We start from the raw sequence: 18,656 nt of genomic DNA on the forward strand, positions 1-18,656 counted from the left end.
CACCCGCCTCGGGCCGCCGCTGCCGCCAGCCACGGGGACGAAGCGGGCGGGCCCCGACGCCGCGCCCGTCCGCCCGCGGGGGTCCGGCAGCGCCCGGGCAGCGCATCCCGCGAGTGAGCCCCGGGACCCGCGGGTCCAGCAGCCCCGCCTCCCCCGCCATTGGGCCGGCGGCCGCCCCGCCCCGCCCCGCCCCCGGCCGCCCGGCAGTTCCGCGCGGGCGGAGCGGGGAGCGGCACCCGCGGCGGCGGCCCGGTAGTGGCGGCAGCAGCAGCAGCAGCAGCAGCAGCAGCAGCAGCATGGGTTGGAGCTGACAGCGCCCGCCCCGCAAACGCTGCCGAGCGCTGCCAGCGGGGAAGGAAAAAGTTACCGCGCCCGCCCGAGGAAACTTTGTGTCGCACAGGCGGGCAGGAGGCGGCGGAGCCGAGCCGTCCGGTGGGGTGCGATCCCTGCGCGGCGCTGAGGCGGCGCGGGGGTCATGCCCGCCGCCAGCCTGCTGCCGCTCTTCGGTAGCGCGCCGGGGCCGGGGACGCTGGGCGGCCCCGCGGGCAGCGGCGCGGGCGGCGGGGGCAGGAAAGCGGCGGGCCCCGGCGCGTTCCGGCTGACGGAGAAGTTCGTGCTGTTGCTGGTGTTCAGCGCCTTCATCACTCTCTGCTTCGGGGCCATCTTCTTCCTGCCCGACTCCTCCAAGCTCCTCAGCGGCGTCTTTTTCCACTCGGCCGCCCTGCAGCCGCCGCCGCCGCCGCCCGGCGGACAGCCCCGCGCCCCTCCGCAGCCCGGAGGCGGCCCGGCGGCGGCGGCGGCCGCGGGCGGCGCGGGCAGCCTGGAGCGGATCCGTGCGGACCACGAGCGGGCTCTGCGGGAGGCCAAGGAGACGCTGCAGAAGCTGCCCGAGGAGATCCGCAGGGACATCCGCCAGGACAAGGAGAAACTTCTGCAGGACGCCCGCGACAGGAAAGAAGCTGGGGCCCCTGGGCTGCCCCAGCGCCTCTTCCGCCAGCCCGTAGGCGCCGTGGGGCAGGAGCCCGCCGACCCCGACGTCCGGCAGAGGAGGGAGAAAATCAAAGAGGTGGGTAGCGGCTGCTGGCGGTCCCGCTCATGGGGACGCGCCTCGACACCCCCGTGCGGGGCAACAGGTCGCTGCCGGGGCTGGCGGCGGTGTTGGGGGAGCCCTGACCCTTCCTGCCTCCACCTCCTCCTCCTCCCTGCAGGAAAGGGGTCTTTCTGCCGGCCCTGGCTCGGCAGCCGCCGCGCAGGTCGGCGTCGTGGCCCGCGGTTGCATCCTCTCGGTCTGCGGTGCGTTCCGCTGCCGGCTCCGCGCTGGCCGCACCTCCCACCCTCCCGGCGTTGCCGGGTTCCTCCAGCTGTTGCAGAGAAATCCGGGGAGGAAGCAAAGCCTAGCGAGGGCCGGCAGGCTGCAAAGCACCCCGGGGGGAGCTGAGGGCCGGGCGAGGGCTGGGGACAGCGGCACCCGGGAAGAGGAGCAGCGCGGGTCCGCCTGCGCGCCCGGTGGGGCATCCCGGGCTCGGCCGCCGGCCGGTGAGCTCTGGGTGTCTCCACAGGGTGCAGGGGGCCGGCGCCCTGCTCGTGCCGCACTGTTGGCAGAGGAGGAGCCACCCCGGGCTGTCCGACGCCGGGCGAGTGTAGGATGGAGGTGCGGTCCAGCGCTCCGGAGATGTCGCGGTCTGTCTCGGGTTCGTGCGGTTCACTGTTCAGCGATACAGGCCATCTAAAGAGTTAAGGGCGTTTGGCAAAATACAGTCAATTTAGGTTAAAGCAGTAAAGCGTCATACTGTATGTGTTTTGACAAATTCAACTGTCTTTTTCGGTTGTGCTGCTCGGTTGGTTCAGGTACCGGTTTTGAGTCCTTCCTTACAGAAATTCCCCAAACTGTGTCTAGGTAAAGCTGTCATGAGCAGAGCTTGACAGGGTCCTCTGACAGAAGAAGAATTTCCTTGATAATACAGTTCAACTTCCTGTCAGTACTGGCTGGTTTATTTATTGAACTGACAATTTCAGCTGCCTGCAGAGATTAGGGTTTATGAATTAATTAGTAGTATGTGTTTCCTGTTCTGTAGTGATGGAAATGAGATAGGAATGAGACTGTTACTACAAGTATTTCAGTGTTTGTGAAACACGGTTAGCCTTATTTGAAATAATTAAGATTTTTGTGTGTTTGTACAGAGTGGTCCAAAAAGTGACCCGTAGCATCACACAGAGAATCGGATAATAAGCTATCACAAATCTCAAGTTGTGTTCTGTGATCTGGAGTCCTTGCATCAGTTAGCAGATTGTGCAGCCAACTACATAAGTAGTACAGACCGATGCAGAGATGTTTTGAAGAGAAAAACTCATAGGAGTGCATGGTACAGACCACATCTTGGAATATGCAGAGACTATGTTGTCTTTTGTTTTAGTCACACAGCCTCTCTGAGGCATACGGAACAGTAAGAAATACTAGCAAACTCTTTTTCCAGTTATGTGGAATTGACATGTAGAAGTATTTAGAAGTAATGAGGCTCCAGATCTGATAGACCTGATTCTGTGGTATAGAAACTGCAACAAGTAAATAAACAGGAGGAAGACGATAACACTTAAGCATGCCACTGCTCTTGCTGGTCCCACTCTGTGTCAACTAGTTCAAGTTGTTTTTTATTATATATAGATGCATGTGTGTCTGTGTGCATAAGTACATACATACATAACCCAATATCTCTTCAATGTCTTCCTCCCTTTCCTTTCTATCACTCTTCTTTCTCCTCCAGTTCTACACAGGAGCCACCAACAACACAGTAGCCTCCCCAAATGAGACCTTTGGCTATTTAAGCATAGCAGATGACAGAAGGACTGCACTTAGTTTCCAGATCTTTATTTTTCCTTAATACTACGTGTTGTTTCTGGAAGTTTCTTTTCCTCCGAATTGAGAATGTGGTCTTAACATGTTGTTTACTTAATTGCTTTTGCATTTTTGCAGGACTTTGCCTGATTTCATTTTTTTCTGTTTTTTTTTAAAAAAATACCTTTTTTTTTGCCACTTACAATTAAACAGTGTTTCTTATTCTGTGTTAACTTTCTTCACATTAATTCATGTGTTGGCCTTTTTGTTGATTTTCTCTCTGTCTTTGCAAGCTTTAGTCTACTTTTTTATATTGTTACTTTACTGTCAAGATGGATTTATAATCTGTGGTCTTTTTAGAAAAAGTTTTAAACTGTAACGTTTTTAATTGTGTACTTTTGTACTCTACTGTGCGTTCACAGAAACCAGAATTCCCTTTAAAGCTCCTCTCTTTGTGCCTGGTGGTTACATGCTGGAGATGCAAATGTAAAGAATCTTCCTGCTTTCGTACTCTTTTGAGCCTGGAACTTGCATCTGCGTTGTATGATCTGTCGTATACCTGGAACTCAAAATTTGAAACTATTCCTGTGGATATTTTTGACAGAAGGAAGCAAGTTACTTTAAAGGAAAAGAATGTCAAAAATAATGTGGTTTTTCTCTGCATTTCTGTCCTGGAAGAGCTCTGTCTGTTCAACATGCTGACATAAAGCTGAGAGGGGAGAGAGCTTACACATGTTTTGTCCATTTATTGTTTCAAATTTTAAGTTGACATAAGTGTTCAGAAGTCCAGTCAGTACAATATCGTTTGCAGTCACAAAACAATAAAATACCTTGACTTTATAGCATTTCTTAACCACGTTTTGTTGTAGAAATTTTAACCATTTTTTCTATGGCGTACTCTTTTGTGTTAAAAACAAACAAACAAACCAAAATCACAAACCAGAAACAGGGCAAACTTCAAAAAGATGGGAATATAAAGATTCTTGAATTTTTTTTAATATTTAAACCAACATAATAAGACAAAAAGTAGAAAAATAAATGCTAGATGCTTATGTAGCAAGTAAAAGACTTGTGGAAACATGAAGAAGTGCAGATCTTGATGCTGTCACTGCTTTTCACTCTGTCAGAACAGTATGGTTGCTCTTAAAGTCTGTGTGTGGTAACTGCCCCACTGTGTTACACCTGCGGGGCCTGTCAGTGTGCCCATACAGGTAAGGGATATGGGCCAAAGACCAGAGATACTAATGGGTGCTGTGATATTCCTCTGTTTCTCTTCTGATGATGGGCTACAGGCAAATTTGAAAGAAAGAGCAGTACTGCCAGCAGTGGGGTTTCCCCAGTACTTCCCATTGTGCAACTGCTGTCAGTTGCTTGTGGCTGCTGATTTTTTTACTGGATGACCTAATGTCGCCTGCCCTGAGTGTCTTCCTCATGCCAAATGCTTCAAGGAGACTTGAGCAAAGAGGAACAGTTGATTTTGAGCATACCAGCACACTTGTGTTTTGTCATAAGTTGAGTTCTTTGTGCAGTTCCACTAATGCTCTGGTGACTCCATGACTTGGGGCAAGGTCTGGGTACCTGGTATACCTCACGCTGGTCTCTGTTTCCATATCCTGATAGGAACCCCAGACTGTGAATAAGGTGACTGTGGTTTGTGTTCTTGCTCTTCCACTCATTAATTTGAGAGGTGCTTCCTCTTTTGAGCAAGTACTCCTGTGATATCTGTTCCCTATTTGTAAAAAAGGAGTGGAAAGCAATGATGACTTACACTCAAGCTCAACATCTCCCAGTCTCTGCTTTTGTCACTGTTGGCTGTGGCTGGAAATCATTATTTCTGATATAAAGGGAGGACTTGCAGGTTCACAGGAAGCTTATAGGAACAAAAGAAGTGATTAGAAGAGGATGGTAATAGTGACAGAGGCAATGGAGGCAGGAGATGCATTCTTTCAAACAGGGAAATCTGGCTTGGAGTCTTCTCTAAGTCTTGTTTCTCTCTCTTCCAAAAAAAAAAAGTGCTTGAATTATTTAGGTGTTAAGAAAATAGCAAAATCTAAACTCTTTGTTTCAGAGCAAAGTAATAGAAACGATGAATAAGCTAGCTCAGGTACTAGAAGCTACATAATCACATTAGTGCTGTGCTCTGCCAGACTAATTAATCCTGCTGAACAGCAAGCTATTGGTGTGGTGGAGCACCATACTAATGCAGCTGAGCTGTTCTTGTACAAAGTAACTAGCTTGGAAACTATACACATTATTGATCAGAGCTGTTTGGACATGTTTTCAGGATAAAAGCCTCCTTGGTAAACGGGAATCAGTGTAGGAAGAGCACGATCATGCAGTGCTGCAAGTACTTGCGCAGCTCTCAGCTGCTGCAGTCATGTAGTACAAGTCCTGGAGAGGAGAATTTGAGCACCAGTCCTTTGAGCTCAACAAGGCAATGGTCACAAGTCAGCAGAACAGACTCCGCAGACTCTCCTGTCTTTTTATAAAGAATTGAGGTTGCATTGGCAGTGTGAATTCTGAAGCTTCCTGAGTCCTCAGCATTCATTTTGTTTGTTTAACTGTTTTCTGCGGTGGCCTTTCTGCAGTTCAGTTGGAAATCTCAATAATGTTACAGGGAAGTTCAGCAGTATCTTGAGGAAAATAAGCTTGTGAGCATGGAAATAAAGCACTATTCAGAGATCTAATATGCACTTGACATAGAGCACTTGGACATAATTGGAACTCTTCATTAACAAGGAGGAGTGATGGGAAAATTAATGACAGGTCACTCACTGCTGAAGAAAAGCAGTTGGCCCCTTGCATTTTCCTGCGTGCTTCCACCACTTGCTTTCCTACTGCCTGGTATCCTGGTGCTGATGCTCAGGAGGGTCCAGTGCCTAGCTGTGGGAAGTTTTATTTCCTTTTAGTGATGTTTACATGACAAAGTGAGCTTCTTGCTGTTGAAAGAAGTCCCTCTTACCACTTTTGACTGCCTTCTCCCACTATCTACCTTCTGTGAATTCCACTGTGTCCCTCCATAAGCTGCTGAAGTAAGCTGCTCAGTAAACCAGCAGAAAACTGCCAGAGCAAAAAAACTGGATGAATTTCTGCTAAACTTTATGTCAAGTTGGTGAGTTGAAGGCCTTAATGAAAGGGTTGACTTGGTGCTGGTTTTGGCTGTTGTGAGAGAACAGGTGGATGAAAGGTATGATACCTCTTTCAGTAGCCTTGTCTTAGGAGCTGGTATCTGATCTTCTTGCGTAGCTTCTCCGCTAAAACTGAATCTCTGCAATGAGACTTTTGCAGAGCAAAGGTTCTATATACTGTAATAACCTTCTCTAGCAGAATGAAGTGCTTCCCTTCAGGAGGTTGTTATCTCCCAACCCCTTTTCTCACAAGAGGAAACATAGAGGCAGAAATTACTGAAGCCTCAGCTGCTGTAGACAGAAATTCAGAGTGCTTTTACTGGGAGGAAGGTTGTGAGGGCCTTTATAGGAGAGGGAAGAGCTAAAATGCAGCAGTGTAAGTATTGAGTGGTTTGGTTTTCAGACAGGAAAAACCTATGTTCCCTAATGGTACATTTTGTTAAGAACAAGATACAGTGAAAGGAAAGGAGTTGACATGTAATGAGTAAGCAATGTGGTGATTGCTGCCAACATACTGATGATGCAATATATTTTGAAATAAATTTTCTTAAAGTATTCTGTGACCTTAATGCTGACTTATAGCTCTTATAGCTGTCATTCACTTTGTTGAAGTTTAAAATTAATCTTGGCTTTCTTTACCCAAAGCTTTAATTACCTACCTGTAATCTTCAATATTTTTGTATCTGCAAGTTCTTTTTGAATGTTTGGCAGTGCTTTCCTTCCTGATAAATACTATAAATACTGTTCATTGTAGTTCTTTTTTTTTAAATGTTTTTATAAAAGACATTGAGGAAGTGAATTAAGTGTTTAAAGACAGGGAATCAAATATAATGACGCTCAGTAGGTACCTTATACCCCTAAATTGAGGGTATCCTCACTTGGCTTCTGGACATTTTCCCTGGATTTGTTGTGAGATTTGTGCTTTTGTGTAGTGGCAAGCTGGAGGTAGTCGGGATTGTCTTATGGTATCCAAAATCTCACAAAACAGTAAGTTAAAGTGCTTGCTTAGGTTTAATGGCACTACAAGATGCAGAAAAGCTTCAGCTGAGTTGCTAAGAGTATGATTCAGTGACTCTATTAAGCATCCTCTTGTATCTGTAACTTGGCAGAACCTGTGGAGATCCAGCCACTTCTGTTGGGTTTGTGGCCTGGCGAGGTACGGAGCCAAAATGGCTTAGTGGAGACCTGAGCATAGTGGAAGCAATGGACCCCCACTAAGCCAATGCATTTGAAAGAAGAGGAAAATGGAGGAGAATGGACTGAGGCATCTTTATGCCCATGAGACATGAAATAGAGTATACCTTTGCCAAATTAATGTTCTCTTAAGGGAGCCCTTAAGGTCATTTTGTGGAAGGACATGGTTTCAGGTGATTTGCTTCAGCTGCTTTTTTTTTTTTCAGTTGAGAACCTCACAGCCTCTTCTCAGTCAAATGACTTGCAGGCAAATGCTTGTCTGATTTGAACATCCGTTGTGAGATGGAGGGATGTCTGTGGGTGAGTGTGTGCATATCTGGCTGGAATAGGGTGTGTTCCCAATTTCTAGTTCATGTTTTTACAGCCTTACACCTGTTTTCTGTGAGCTAAGAAGAATATTTAATTTTCCTACATTCAGACTTGGTCTGCATTCTCAACAGGTAAATTTATGGAAACTAACTGAATGTCTTATGTAACTGGATCCTTGGAATTGTGGGGAAAATGAAAAGGCTTTAAATATTCAGTGGAAAACATGTGGCTTTCACAGAAAATCAAGAACATGATTAATTCCTTAACTTTATGTAAAGGCAAAATGTAGATTCCAGACACACAGGACTCTTCTTGAGAACTAAGTAAGGTGATGTAAAGACGTGAGGTAAAGCTTAAAATAGAATGTTTTCTGTGCTTTGGCAAAAGTTATATTCTCAGAGTAATGATTTTGTGTTTAATGCTAGTATAGCAGCCTGTGGCAGCCATTTAATATAAAGAAATAGAATAAATCATAATGTTGGTGAGTACAGTTGCTTAAGGCTGTAGTTCCGTGCTGTGGGCAAACTGAAGCAGAAAAATTCCACCTGTTTATTAAAATCTACCATTAAGACCACAAAAGGTCTTATCTCATTCAGAGGGAAAATAAAAGTGGTAGACAGACAGGCTTTGATACCTTCTTTGAACGTTATTTCATTAGCACAGGGCTTATGAAAAGGAAATGACAGAGAGACAGGAGACATCTCTTCTTGTGGAAGGTAATTCACATCCTTACAGAAGGACCTGTATGACTGTTGGATGGACAGATGTTTTCTTAAAGCTGTCTAAAACATACTGCTGTAAGGATTGTTGTGTGTTAACTTCCTCTTCAGCTGGGTTGGGGTGTTTTTTTCTAGCTTGGGGACCCAGCATAGGTGTAAATGTCTGCAGTTTTCATCTTGAAAATAATATCTTAATAAGTACTTCCTTTATTTACAAATAATAAATTTGTCTTCATATCTTACTTGGCAGAGTAAGAGTAATACATCAGGAAAGTGGCTTTGATTCAGTGGTTGCACTGTCTTAACAGTGCAGCACTTACTCTGGCAATAAACTGCCATCTGAGGTGGTACGGAGATAATGAAGCACTCTGGTTGTGTGCCTTTTTGGTAACAAACTCAACTATTTAAATGTGTCGCTGTGTAAAACATGTTTTAGACATTCAGTTTTGAAGGATTTTGTGGTCTACTTATAAGTTTTTTAAAGAACTGTCATTTTACAAATGAGGAAAATAATCAGTTAGAAGTGGGGGGCTGTGAATTAAGCAATATGGGCAATGTACCAGATACTCATAGATTGATTCCTTTTGTGTAAAAATCTTCTTTATCCACAAAATTTTTAGAGTGATTTTTTTTTTGGTGTTGGGTTTTGGGTTTTTTCCCACTTGGTTGTTTGGGTTTAAGCATGTCATATAAACAGTATGTGCACGCTTCTAAGAAGCATCTCTGTTTTTCTGTTTTACTTGAGTCTTTCTAATCGTGTTTGCAAGTTTGTCATGAAAACATAATTGGTGAGTAATGAAGTGCATGCTTACCTGAACCAGATTAAATGAAACCTTTTACAGAATTGTGGTTAAGCTGCTGTTTTATCACAGTGCTTGGCAGCCTTGCCTGCAGAGTCCGGAAGACTTTACTGTTGAGAGAAAGCAGTTTTGTTTTCCAGGGGTAAGAGCAGTCCATTGACTTGCACAGGATTGCACAGTGTGACAGGTTTCAGAGCAGAACTTAAATACCTGGATCCTGTTTGGTTGTGCCTCACTAAACCAGGGACCGTTGCTGTATCCTGGGTGGAGGCCGTCTTCTCTCCTAGCCATGCTGCAGGTCTCTAGCCTAGGCGTGTCAGCTCATTAGGGTCAGTTTAAACCTGGATTCTGGAGTCTGATTCATGGCTGCACATGGGCAGTTGTGGTTTACCACTAAACTGCTGCTAAATGCATTGTTTGTTTCAGGGGAAGGCTAAACCTGAGGTTCCCTGTTGCAATGTTTAGGTCACTATCTGTAAGCTTTTTAAGCAATACTTAAGTGCTGTGCTCCGGAGCTGTTTTGAAGGAAGGCTCATAGAGTAGTAAAATTCAATTTGCCTTTCTTACTCCTTAAAATCTTCAGTTTGAACTCTGTTGTAACCAAGAAAGGCTTGTATGAAATAATATGACAACTTGCTGAAACTCTTTGCAGTATGCTGATTGGATTTTATAGCTGGGGTTTATGAAGATACGGGTATTGCTCATTCTGATGCTTCTGATTTTCAAAGCTTTTCAAACAGATTGGATGAGCACATAACCTGCTGTTACATTCTTATAACTGTTAAACATTCACAGCCCTTGTGGGAACACTGAGATATGCAGTCACTTATGCAAAGGTAACTACAAGTGTAAAATCTGTTTTCATTTGTCCTCCCATTCTTTCTTGGAAGCTATATGTACCTTGGCTTTTAAATTGTTTTAGGAATACAGCAAGTGAATGGAAGTCTGACTTCTATGAAACATGCGCCCTTTCTCTTAAAGGCAAATCTCTAGTCAGGTAAGAAAATAGTTGAAGATTAGAGGAGATGGTAGGCAATACTGAGCAAAGGACTGAAATTCTGTGCAGTGAATGAGCTGATGACTATGAAACATCTGGCTGTTACAAGACTTGGTGTGCATCTCAAAAATTATTTCAGAAGAATCAACTTTTTCTCTGATGCTGGGTTGAAACAGTAGTTGAAGTGTTAATGTAAAAGGATGCAGCTTTGCATTTCTCATGTGAAGATACATATTGCTGGCATTTAGCATAGAGGCAGTATTGTGTGTTTTTTATATGAATAAAGTAGAAAGGAAAGAATGTCTGATAATTTCTTTCCAGAATTTTACATCATCTCACTTGTGTAGGGATGATCTTATTGCTTGGCAACATAAACCCTCTTTTTCAATTATTTATTAAAAGCCAGTATCTGCTCTTAAAACTTTGCAATAAAATTGCAGTAGATCAATGTGACTTGTGTCTTTAATTAGTATTCAGACCACTGTGAGGCAATTTTTTTAAAAGTATCTGCATATTTTTCTTTCGCTTAGTTCACTGCTTAATATAAATCTCTGTGCCTTTTGAAATTTCTTTTGTTCAGGGACTGCTTTTGTCCAAGGAAATAGGAAGTAGGTTGTGTAAAAGAATACCAAGCTAAAAGAAATAAATGTTGCTTTCGAAGCACAGTGCTTAAGGAGATAATAGTTTTACTATTCACTGATAGACACATGCAGATGCAGACCCAGTCTTTAACTCCACTGTCAGTTTTCTCATTGCCTCTGAGCACTGACATCTGTTGGTGCACTGAGCGGTGGTACTGGTGATAAATCTTTGCCCATACTACTCTCTGAAGGGAAATCTGTTGCTTGCTACTGTGGTTGCAGTTCTCCACCCATCTGTGATTTTGAGAATTGCACTTTTAATTCTCTGTTGGATCTAGGTAGTAATACTAGATTCTTGAAACCTTAAGGAAGGGAAATAGGTGTTAATCATTTGCACTGATGGATTCTGTCCTCCCCCTCCTCATCATGCAACAGAAAAACTAATTACAATTTAGAGAGTAGAAGAGTTATACATATTACGTCTTTAAAAAGTCACAATACTTCCAAACTGCATGCTGCTTGCTTTGTTCTGGTGAGATCATTTGAAGAATCACCGCGGGAAAAACTGTGCCATGTAAAGACAAACTGCAAATTGACTGATATTTTTATGCCTTATTCTGTAAAGCTCTAGAGTACGCATGGCACTGAACCTGAACTGACTGTTCATAGAAATGTGTGTGGTCTTGTCAGGGGCTGATGTGACATCACACATCAAGAAAGGCACTTCAAAGAAATGACCTTTCTGAAGAAAAGTCTCTTTATGCAATTTCTTTAAAAAAAAAAATTGTACTCATATATTGACAGATGTATTTGTATATCTCTCCATATGTATGTTTTACATAAGAGTCAAATATGTTGTACAATTAGTCTGTTGTATATAGCCTGTAGGTGGAAGTGCAGTTTGTTGGGGGCAAGCTGTGATCTGAATAAACACCTTGAACAAAGTAAAAGGCATAAGTTTTGTTTTGTTTTACAAATAATCATCTAAACTGAACAAATAATTATACATATGCTGCAAGCAAAATTAGGATGGAGCAAAGAAATCCTTGTATTTCAATAATCAATTTTGCTCAAGTTATTTTTTATTATATAAATCTAAACCTTGCAGAAAGTAGGTGCTCTCAGAGAAAGTTTTCAAACTTCTTGAAAACAGTTTCCATATGCAGCCTTATCATCTGAAAGAATTATGGAGACTTGGTTGGTCTGCATTTTATGCACACCATAGTCCTATTTGTTCTTTTTCCCAGCCTTCTGCTTACCACAGAATTTTGCTTTTGAAAAGGAGATTTCGACTTACCACTGGACCTCTGGAGGTCTGATCTCTTGCTTAGAGTAGAGCTGACTTCAAAATTAAATTGAGGTGCTCAGTCTTGTGCACCAAAGTGTAGAAGACCTATGCAGAAAGAAATTCTGTAGCCCCTCTGGACAAACATATTCCAGTGTCCGAAGACCATTATGTAGATTTTCTGACTTATTATTGTGTCTAGTTAGAATTTCTCATGCTGCAAGTGATGACACTGCCTTTACTCCTTTCATTGTGCCCTACTAAGAAGATCTTGGCTATCTTTTCTCCATGCGTACCCCCTAAATCACTAAGAAACATCTTTCCTCTAGTCTGAGCAAAGCCAGCTCCATCTACCTCTTCTCATAGGTCATGTGTTCTCCATTATTTAAAAAAAAATCTCTAATTGGTACAAAGGAGCTGAAAACCAAGAACAGGGTTCAATTTGAAGCATCAGGAAGGTCACATAGAAGGTGTTGATTGCTTCCCATCACTAGCATGCAATGCTGTTAACGCAGCCCATTGCTTTCATCATTGCAAGGATGCCTTGTTTGTTTGTGTTCAATGGGTTACTCACCAGGACCCCCAGGATATTTGTTCCTAAGCTGTTTTCTAGCCTATGAATTCCTGACATGTACTTAAGTATAAGATTTTTGCATTTGCTTTTATTTGGTTTCAAGAGGCTTGTCAGCTCAGTCCTCGCATTGGTTGAGGCCCTTCAGATGGGAAACCCTACCATCCAGCTTCTTGATTGCTGAAGTTTGGAGTTATACACATAGTTGGAAGGGTTTGATTGCTCTGTTGTTCAGAGAAATGTCACGGCTAGCCACGTTAGACTTTGACCTGTTTACTGCTGCCTTAAGTGAGATTGTCTAACTAGCCACTTTTTTCATCAGCCTTGACCAGCCATCTCATCCATGCCTTTTTGACTGCCATAGTGCTGAGGCAGAATGTGTCAAAAAGCATGCTAAAGTCAGGTAAATGGTGTCTGCTGCACTGTTCTCATCCACAGTGCCAGTGGCTTCATCATAATAAGTAACTGGGTTGTTTGGGCACATTTTGCCTTTGGGGAATTATACTTGCCATTTGCAAAGTTGTTTCTGTCCTTGATGTTCCTGGAAAGAGAGTCAAAGAGGTTTTGGTCCATTTTCTTCCAAAGGTTTGAAATAACCTGTCTGCCTTGTAATTCCCTGGGTATTCCTTCTTGCTCTTTTCCTCACTTACCAGGGACCTCCCTTGGTTACTGTGGCCTTTCAAAGGTGATGCAGAGAGGCCTTGCAATGGCATGCAGCCTTTCCTGGCTATTTTGCATGTATGCTGCCTCCCTCAGTTTCCTTAGGGAAGTCCAGCAGGCAACTGTATGTTAGCTCAGCAGGTATTTTTTTATTTAAAAAATGAGGAAGGATTTACTGGACAAAGAAATGTGATTGATATAGGGAATTCCTATTAGAATTTTTGAAATACAAGCTATTGATGGAAAATAAAAGTCTTAGTTTCAGCTTTGCCACTTTTGTGGCTGTAAATGGGTGACTAGAATACTGACATCTGTGTCATATCTGGGTCATATCATTGCAGAACTTTGAAGTGTCTTTCCTCTACATACCTATGAACAAAGTATCAGTCAGCTGATGTTTATACATTGCAAGTATGAAACTAAGGACGTGAAAGCTAGTATGGTGTCATTTCAAACTTGATAGTTTTGGAGTTTGTATTGTAACAGAAATGGATGCCATTAAATTAGATTTAAAGCACGGTTCTGTCTGATTTCTTTCTTAGGGGTCTAAGCTTACAAATATGTATTTTTTAATTAACTTTCCATGTGTTTTATGGACTTTTTATGGAGTTTACAGCAGGAACTGTAAATATTTTTACAGTAAGGTTGTACTATTGAACTGCACCACCAATTCAGGAGTTCAGTTCCTCAGTATTTGATTTTCTATCACTTTTGACATCACAAAGGGGTCTGGCTTTACAGAAGCTTGGTTTGGAAAATGAAGTCTTTCTCTACCCTGCCTTGTACTCACTTCTAAAAGGGTTGGTTTCCAGCATTACAGAGATACATGAGCATTCCTTCAATTTGATATACCTATTCTGATTAGTGATGTGAGAAGCAAAGCTCTTTCCATCTATAGCAGGGACTATATAACCTTCCTTTTGCCCTAACTTTATGATCCTTGTTGGCAACAAGTTGTCTGGCCCCAACTTTATGATCCTATGTTGTGGGAACAGTAACCACCTATAGTTTTTATTTGGTCCTTAAAGTGTGAAAACTTAGCTGTAAAACCTACATGAGTACTTTTGGTGTGAACTGAGTAAGTTTCAGGTAAGAGCCAGGTTTTGTGAAGGAGTTAAGCTAGTTTTAACTTTCGTTAGACTTTTTTTCCTTACATTTTCTACTGTGCCCAAGTATGGAGGTTTCACGTCATCAAGAAAGTAAGTTATTTTGGATGCTGTTCAGGAATCCAAAGCATGACCAATGACTGTACACCTCCACTTACGTTTTTGATCAGTGACTTGAAGTAAAAATTCAGCATTTTCCTAAGTAAAGCTGATCCTGTAGACTAAGCTATTGAAGTCACACCACTTGGGTCTTTTGCATGTGAAAAGAAAATTTTAAATGAACAGTCATCTGATATGTATATGCTGGCATTGAGAAAACACTTTTTTTGTCAGCTGTAGCCTGGATCACAAGAACCTAGAAGAATACAACTGTTAATGAGATTATTTCAAACACAGAATAGTGCACTGCAAGGTATTACATGTGTTCATTTCAGAGTACTTTTCCTGTGTTCTCTGATAGGGGGATTTCGTGCAGTTTTATCTTTCCTTTTGATTGAACACAGTATTTTTGTGATGCCTGTTTTATTCATTATTTTTCATGAGGAGTCTTTCCCACTTCAGATTCATACCACTCTTTGAAAAATGTGTATGCTTTATTTTCTATGGAAGGAAGAGAACCAGCAGCTGATGCCAAAGTCTCAAAAACAGCTTTAAAAGTCCTCTGTGTTTATGTGAACACTGCAGTGTACATAAATGGGGATGTGATCAACTACCTCAATCAAACACACTTAGTGTCTCTTTTACCAGCCCTACCGTATGTCCACATAGAGAAACATTTCCCTAAGAACTTTGGGGCTGATTTTACTGCAGCATCACCAATAATGATTCTCTTGTGCTTGGTAACTTCATGTTGGTAACTTCATATTGCTGTGAATGTGCTATTATCTGAAAGAAAATAACTGATTCATAATTTCTCTTGGATATTTTATGCTGTGCTGTAATATGTGGTTTAAATATGCTGTTTATGGGAAGCATCCCGGGCGGAATTGTGCATGCTGTAATCAAAACGAGGAAGTATGTTACATGCTGTATCTTCTAGCATCACCACATTCCTCCCCCCCAATCCTACTCAAATTTCAACTTCAGTCTTTTCCTTAAAATTGTTAAGAACTTGTCTAAATTCCCCAAAGATGTTATATAGAAGGAGGAGAGAAATTTTTCTGATGGGAAAAGGAAAACTTGCTCTTCTTTTGTTTGAAAATTAATAACTAGGAACATCATGAATGTGACTCATTTTACCAAAGAAAATAGCACATAAAAGAGTGTTTGGAGTGAAGTGGAGGAAGATTTGTATGTGTATGGATATATGAATATGTATATATGTGTTAAGGAAAAAAGTCTAAAGAAAATGCTTATTCCTTCGTATTTGGAATTATTGCCAAAGAAGTAGAACCAAACTGTATTTTTTACAGAGCATACTTTTCTATAAGGGACCCCTGGTGGCCTAGTGGTTAGCATGCGGGACTCTCACCGCTGCAACCCAGGTTCAATTCCCAGTCCCTCCCGGGCAGATGGAACCCGTTAGCCCTGTGAGGCCATCCATCTATGAGAAGGACACTCTAAACAAACCTACGTCCTGAGGACCTCACTGCCATTGTCCAAGCTTGCTTGGCCCCGGCAGATGAACATTAGGATTAAAGGGTGGGCTCAGTTCAGCGCAGGCTGTGTCTCACCTAAAAAATCCATTGCGCAGGCTGGAAAGGTAAAAAGACCTTTCCCCAAATCTTCGTTCGCGAAGATGGGCCATTATTATTATTTTCTATAGCATGAATATTTGACAGCCTTTCCTGCTTGTATATGAAACTGAACCCTGTGAAAGGCCCTTTTTTTTGGCTGGTGAGTAGGGGCAAAGTGTTTGGCAGCTCAGATGATGAAAGGTAGTTCTTCTAGCTGTATATAAAGGTGTACTATTGATTATTGTATGAACTCTGATTAAATGTTGTGTTATTCATATATTTTGCCTTTTGCCCTTTGGACTGCTGGGCATAAAGAACATTTTTGATCTTCGGAAGTTCTATTGCTTACTAACTATAGACCTCTCTGGTTGAGAACAGTATTTGCTTGCAAGTCACAATGTACTTAAAAATAAATTTTATTCATTGTTTTACTGAAAATTTTTATCAGCAGTTCTCAATCAGCTTTTTATACAAGGAATTTGATAACAATTACTTTGTGCAGTTAATCCACATAGCTAAACTCTCTCACTTTGGGACACACTTAGTTTCATTCATGCTCTCCAGCTTTTGTAATATGATTGGTAATGCTGAAGTAGTTATGACCTCAGTAATACCTCCAGGCAAATTTAGAAATAATTTGGGTTCTTTTTCTAGCAGAATTTAGTTTTTTAGCATCTGTCTCTAAACATACTTGATTCTGTTTCTACAGAAAAATATTGAAAATATATATTGTGAGAAAAAAATTATTTTTCGTCTTCATAACCTTTTAAGATCTGCACAGTGAACTATTTCCCGTGAATCAGCACAAACTCATGTTCCTTTCATTCTCCCTTGGACTTTGGCAGTGCACTTGATATTCTAACAAGCCATGGCTCTGCCAAATCCGAGCTGGAAGCACAATTACCAAAAAAACCACTGCTTTTTTGGCACACACCTTGCCACTGAAAAATCTTTTTCCCTGAAGGCAGAGGGTGTGTGCGCGCGCTTATGTTGTTCATAGAAGAGATGTATGTGTACTTGGTGCAAAGGCTTTTAGACTTGGGAGGCAAATATTTCTGAAAGTGAATGAGGATTGTGGAATATTTGTACTTTTCCTTGAAGCTTTGGTCATGTGTTGAACATATATTGCTTTATTTACTTTGAAATGTGAATGAAAGCCAAGCTAACTAAAACTATAGTTCACTTTGATCTGTAAAAAAACATACCTTGCATGAACAAATGATTACAGTAGAAGAATATTAGTGTACAAAGATGGGATCACCGAAAGATCCTTCCAGCTGGGGTGGGGGATTAAACTCTCCCACTATCTAGCTTTTAAAGTAACTCTGACATGATGGCATGGAACTGGAATTTCCCAATGCTTTTTTAAAGTGTTCTAGTATCCTTTCATTAGTATTGAGAATGGCAATAGAGGAAAAATCAGGGCACTGCAGTGAAAGTGGGTTTCCTCTCTTTGTGGCCGTATCTGTGAGTTTCAAACACAGCAAATGCTGCTCCGCATGGACTGTAGTTCTTCAGAAAGACAGCAGGAAGCAATTTCTCCTAAAATCAATGAAAAAAGCACAAGACTGCAAATATTAAACAAATTTTTCAGGGCACGTGTTTTGGAAGACTGTAATTTTTGAATTTGAATTTACTTAATACCATCAGGAGACGTCAAATGCAGATATATTTCTGATGTGTTGCCTCTCTTGTAGACCCTTCTTTTTGCATTCTGCTTGACACTACCTTGGGTTTAATCTGTAGTTTGATTACAGCACTAGCTTGCACCAGCAGGCATTGTTGACTTTTTATGCTGACTTTAAAACTTCCTCAAAAAATGTTAAATACTTGCTCACTATTTAAACTTGATAGTTTCTTTCTCTGGCATCTGGTTGTTACCTATTATTAGCAGGTAGCAGTAGCATCATATGTAAGGCAGGTATGAAGACAGCTAGAGAAATTGAAAGTCTGAGCTGCTGCACATTTTAATTCCAGTGATGTGTTTGTGCAACCAACTCTCTGGCTTTTAGTCTTTGGCCAGAGGTCCTGATATGAGACCAGTTCCAGTAGCACCATGCACCAGAGGAAAGCTTTCTCTCCCATATTGTACAGCCCAAAGGCTTTCCTGCTCTTGAATGGGATGTGAGAAGCTCCAGGCTTCTGCACTGCAGCTGTGGGCCCTGACTGCTGTGACACTTCTGGAGGGGTCCGCTTTGATATAGCTGGAGCAATGGTTAGTGCCCTATTTCAGAATCAGTAGCTGATGAACACACTGCCTAGTAGCTTTTGTCAAAGCTACTATGCTAGGGTAAAAGGACTAAGCTCAAAACTGTTTTTTTTTCCTTAAAGAAATGACAGCCTTAAAAGAATATAGTCTACTAATGGGTAAAAGTAGAATAGAAGGAAATGAGTCTCTTCTGTTCAGCAGGGTAAGGCAGTGATAGAGTTGGCTTGTTTGTTTTTACAATTTACAGATGGGACAATAAGATTTCCACTTCAATATACACATCAGCATTTCATTGCCTTCCTTTGCTAGTGCAGGTAAATTTTTAACTCTCAGTTAACCATGTCAGCTAGAAGTTTGCAAATATGGTTAACCCAGTGTGTTGGGTTGACCTGGCTGGAAGTCAAATGCCCACTTAATCTGCTCGATCTTTCCCCTCCTCAGCTGAACAGGTGAGAGAATATAACAAAAGGCTTATGGGTGGAGATAAGAACAGGGAGAAATCACTCACCAGTTACCATCACGGGCAAAACAGACTCAACAGAGGGAAATCAAATCTGAGTAGGGTAATGAGAAATGAAACCAAATCTT

At 42.2% G+C, this 18,656-nt stretch overlaps 1 protein-coding gene across 1 annotated transcript; it reads left to right on the forward strand.

Annotated features, from left to right (window-relative positions):
* Positions 1 to 264: 264 nt before the first annotated feature.
* LOC113962021 (mannosyl-oligosaccharide 1,2-alpha-mannosidase IA-like) lies at positions 265 to 9,980 on the forward strand (the record flags this gene model as incomplete). The annotated part of the gene is made up of 3 exons (XM_027672831.1): positions 265 to 1,066; positions 8,539 to 8,570; positions 9,906 to 9,980. Coding segments are annotated over exons 1-3 (698 nt in total), but the record flags the coding sequence as incomplete, so codon positions are not given.
* Between the last annotated feature and the right edge of the window lie 8,676 nt (positions 9,981 to 18,656).

Source organism: Neopelma chrysocephalum, unplaced genomic scaffold, assembly GCF_003984885.1.
Source record: "Neopelma chrysocephalum unplaced genomic scaffold, ASM398488v2 Primary Assembly neopelma1_99054, whole genome shotgun sequence".
Classification (NCBI taxonomy): Eukaryota; Metazoa; Chordata; class Aves; order Passeriformes; family Pipridae; genus Neopelma; species Neopelma chrysocephalum.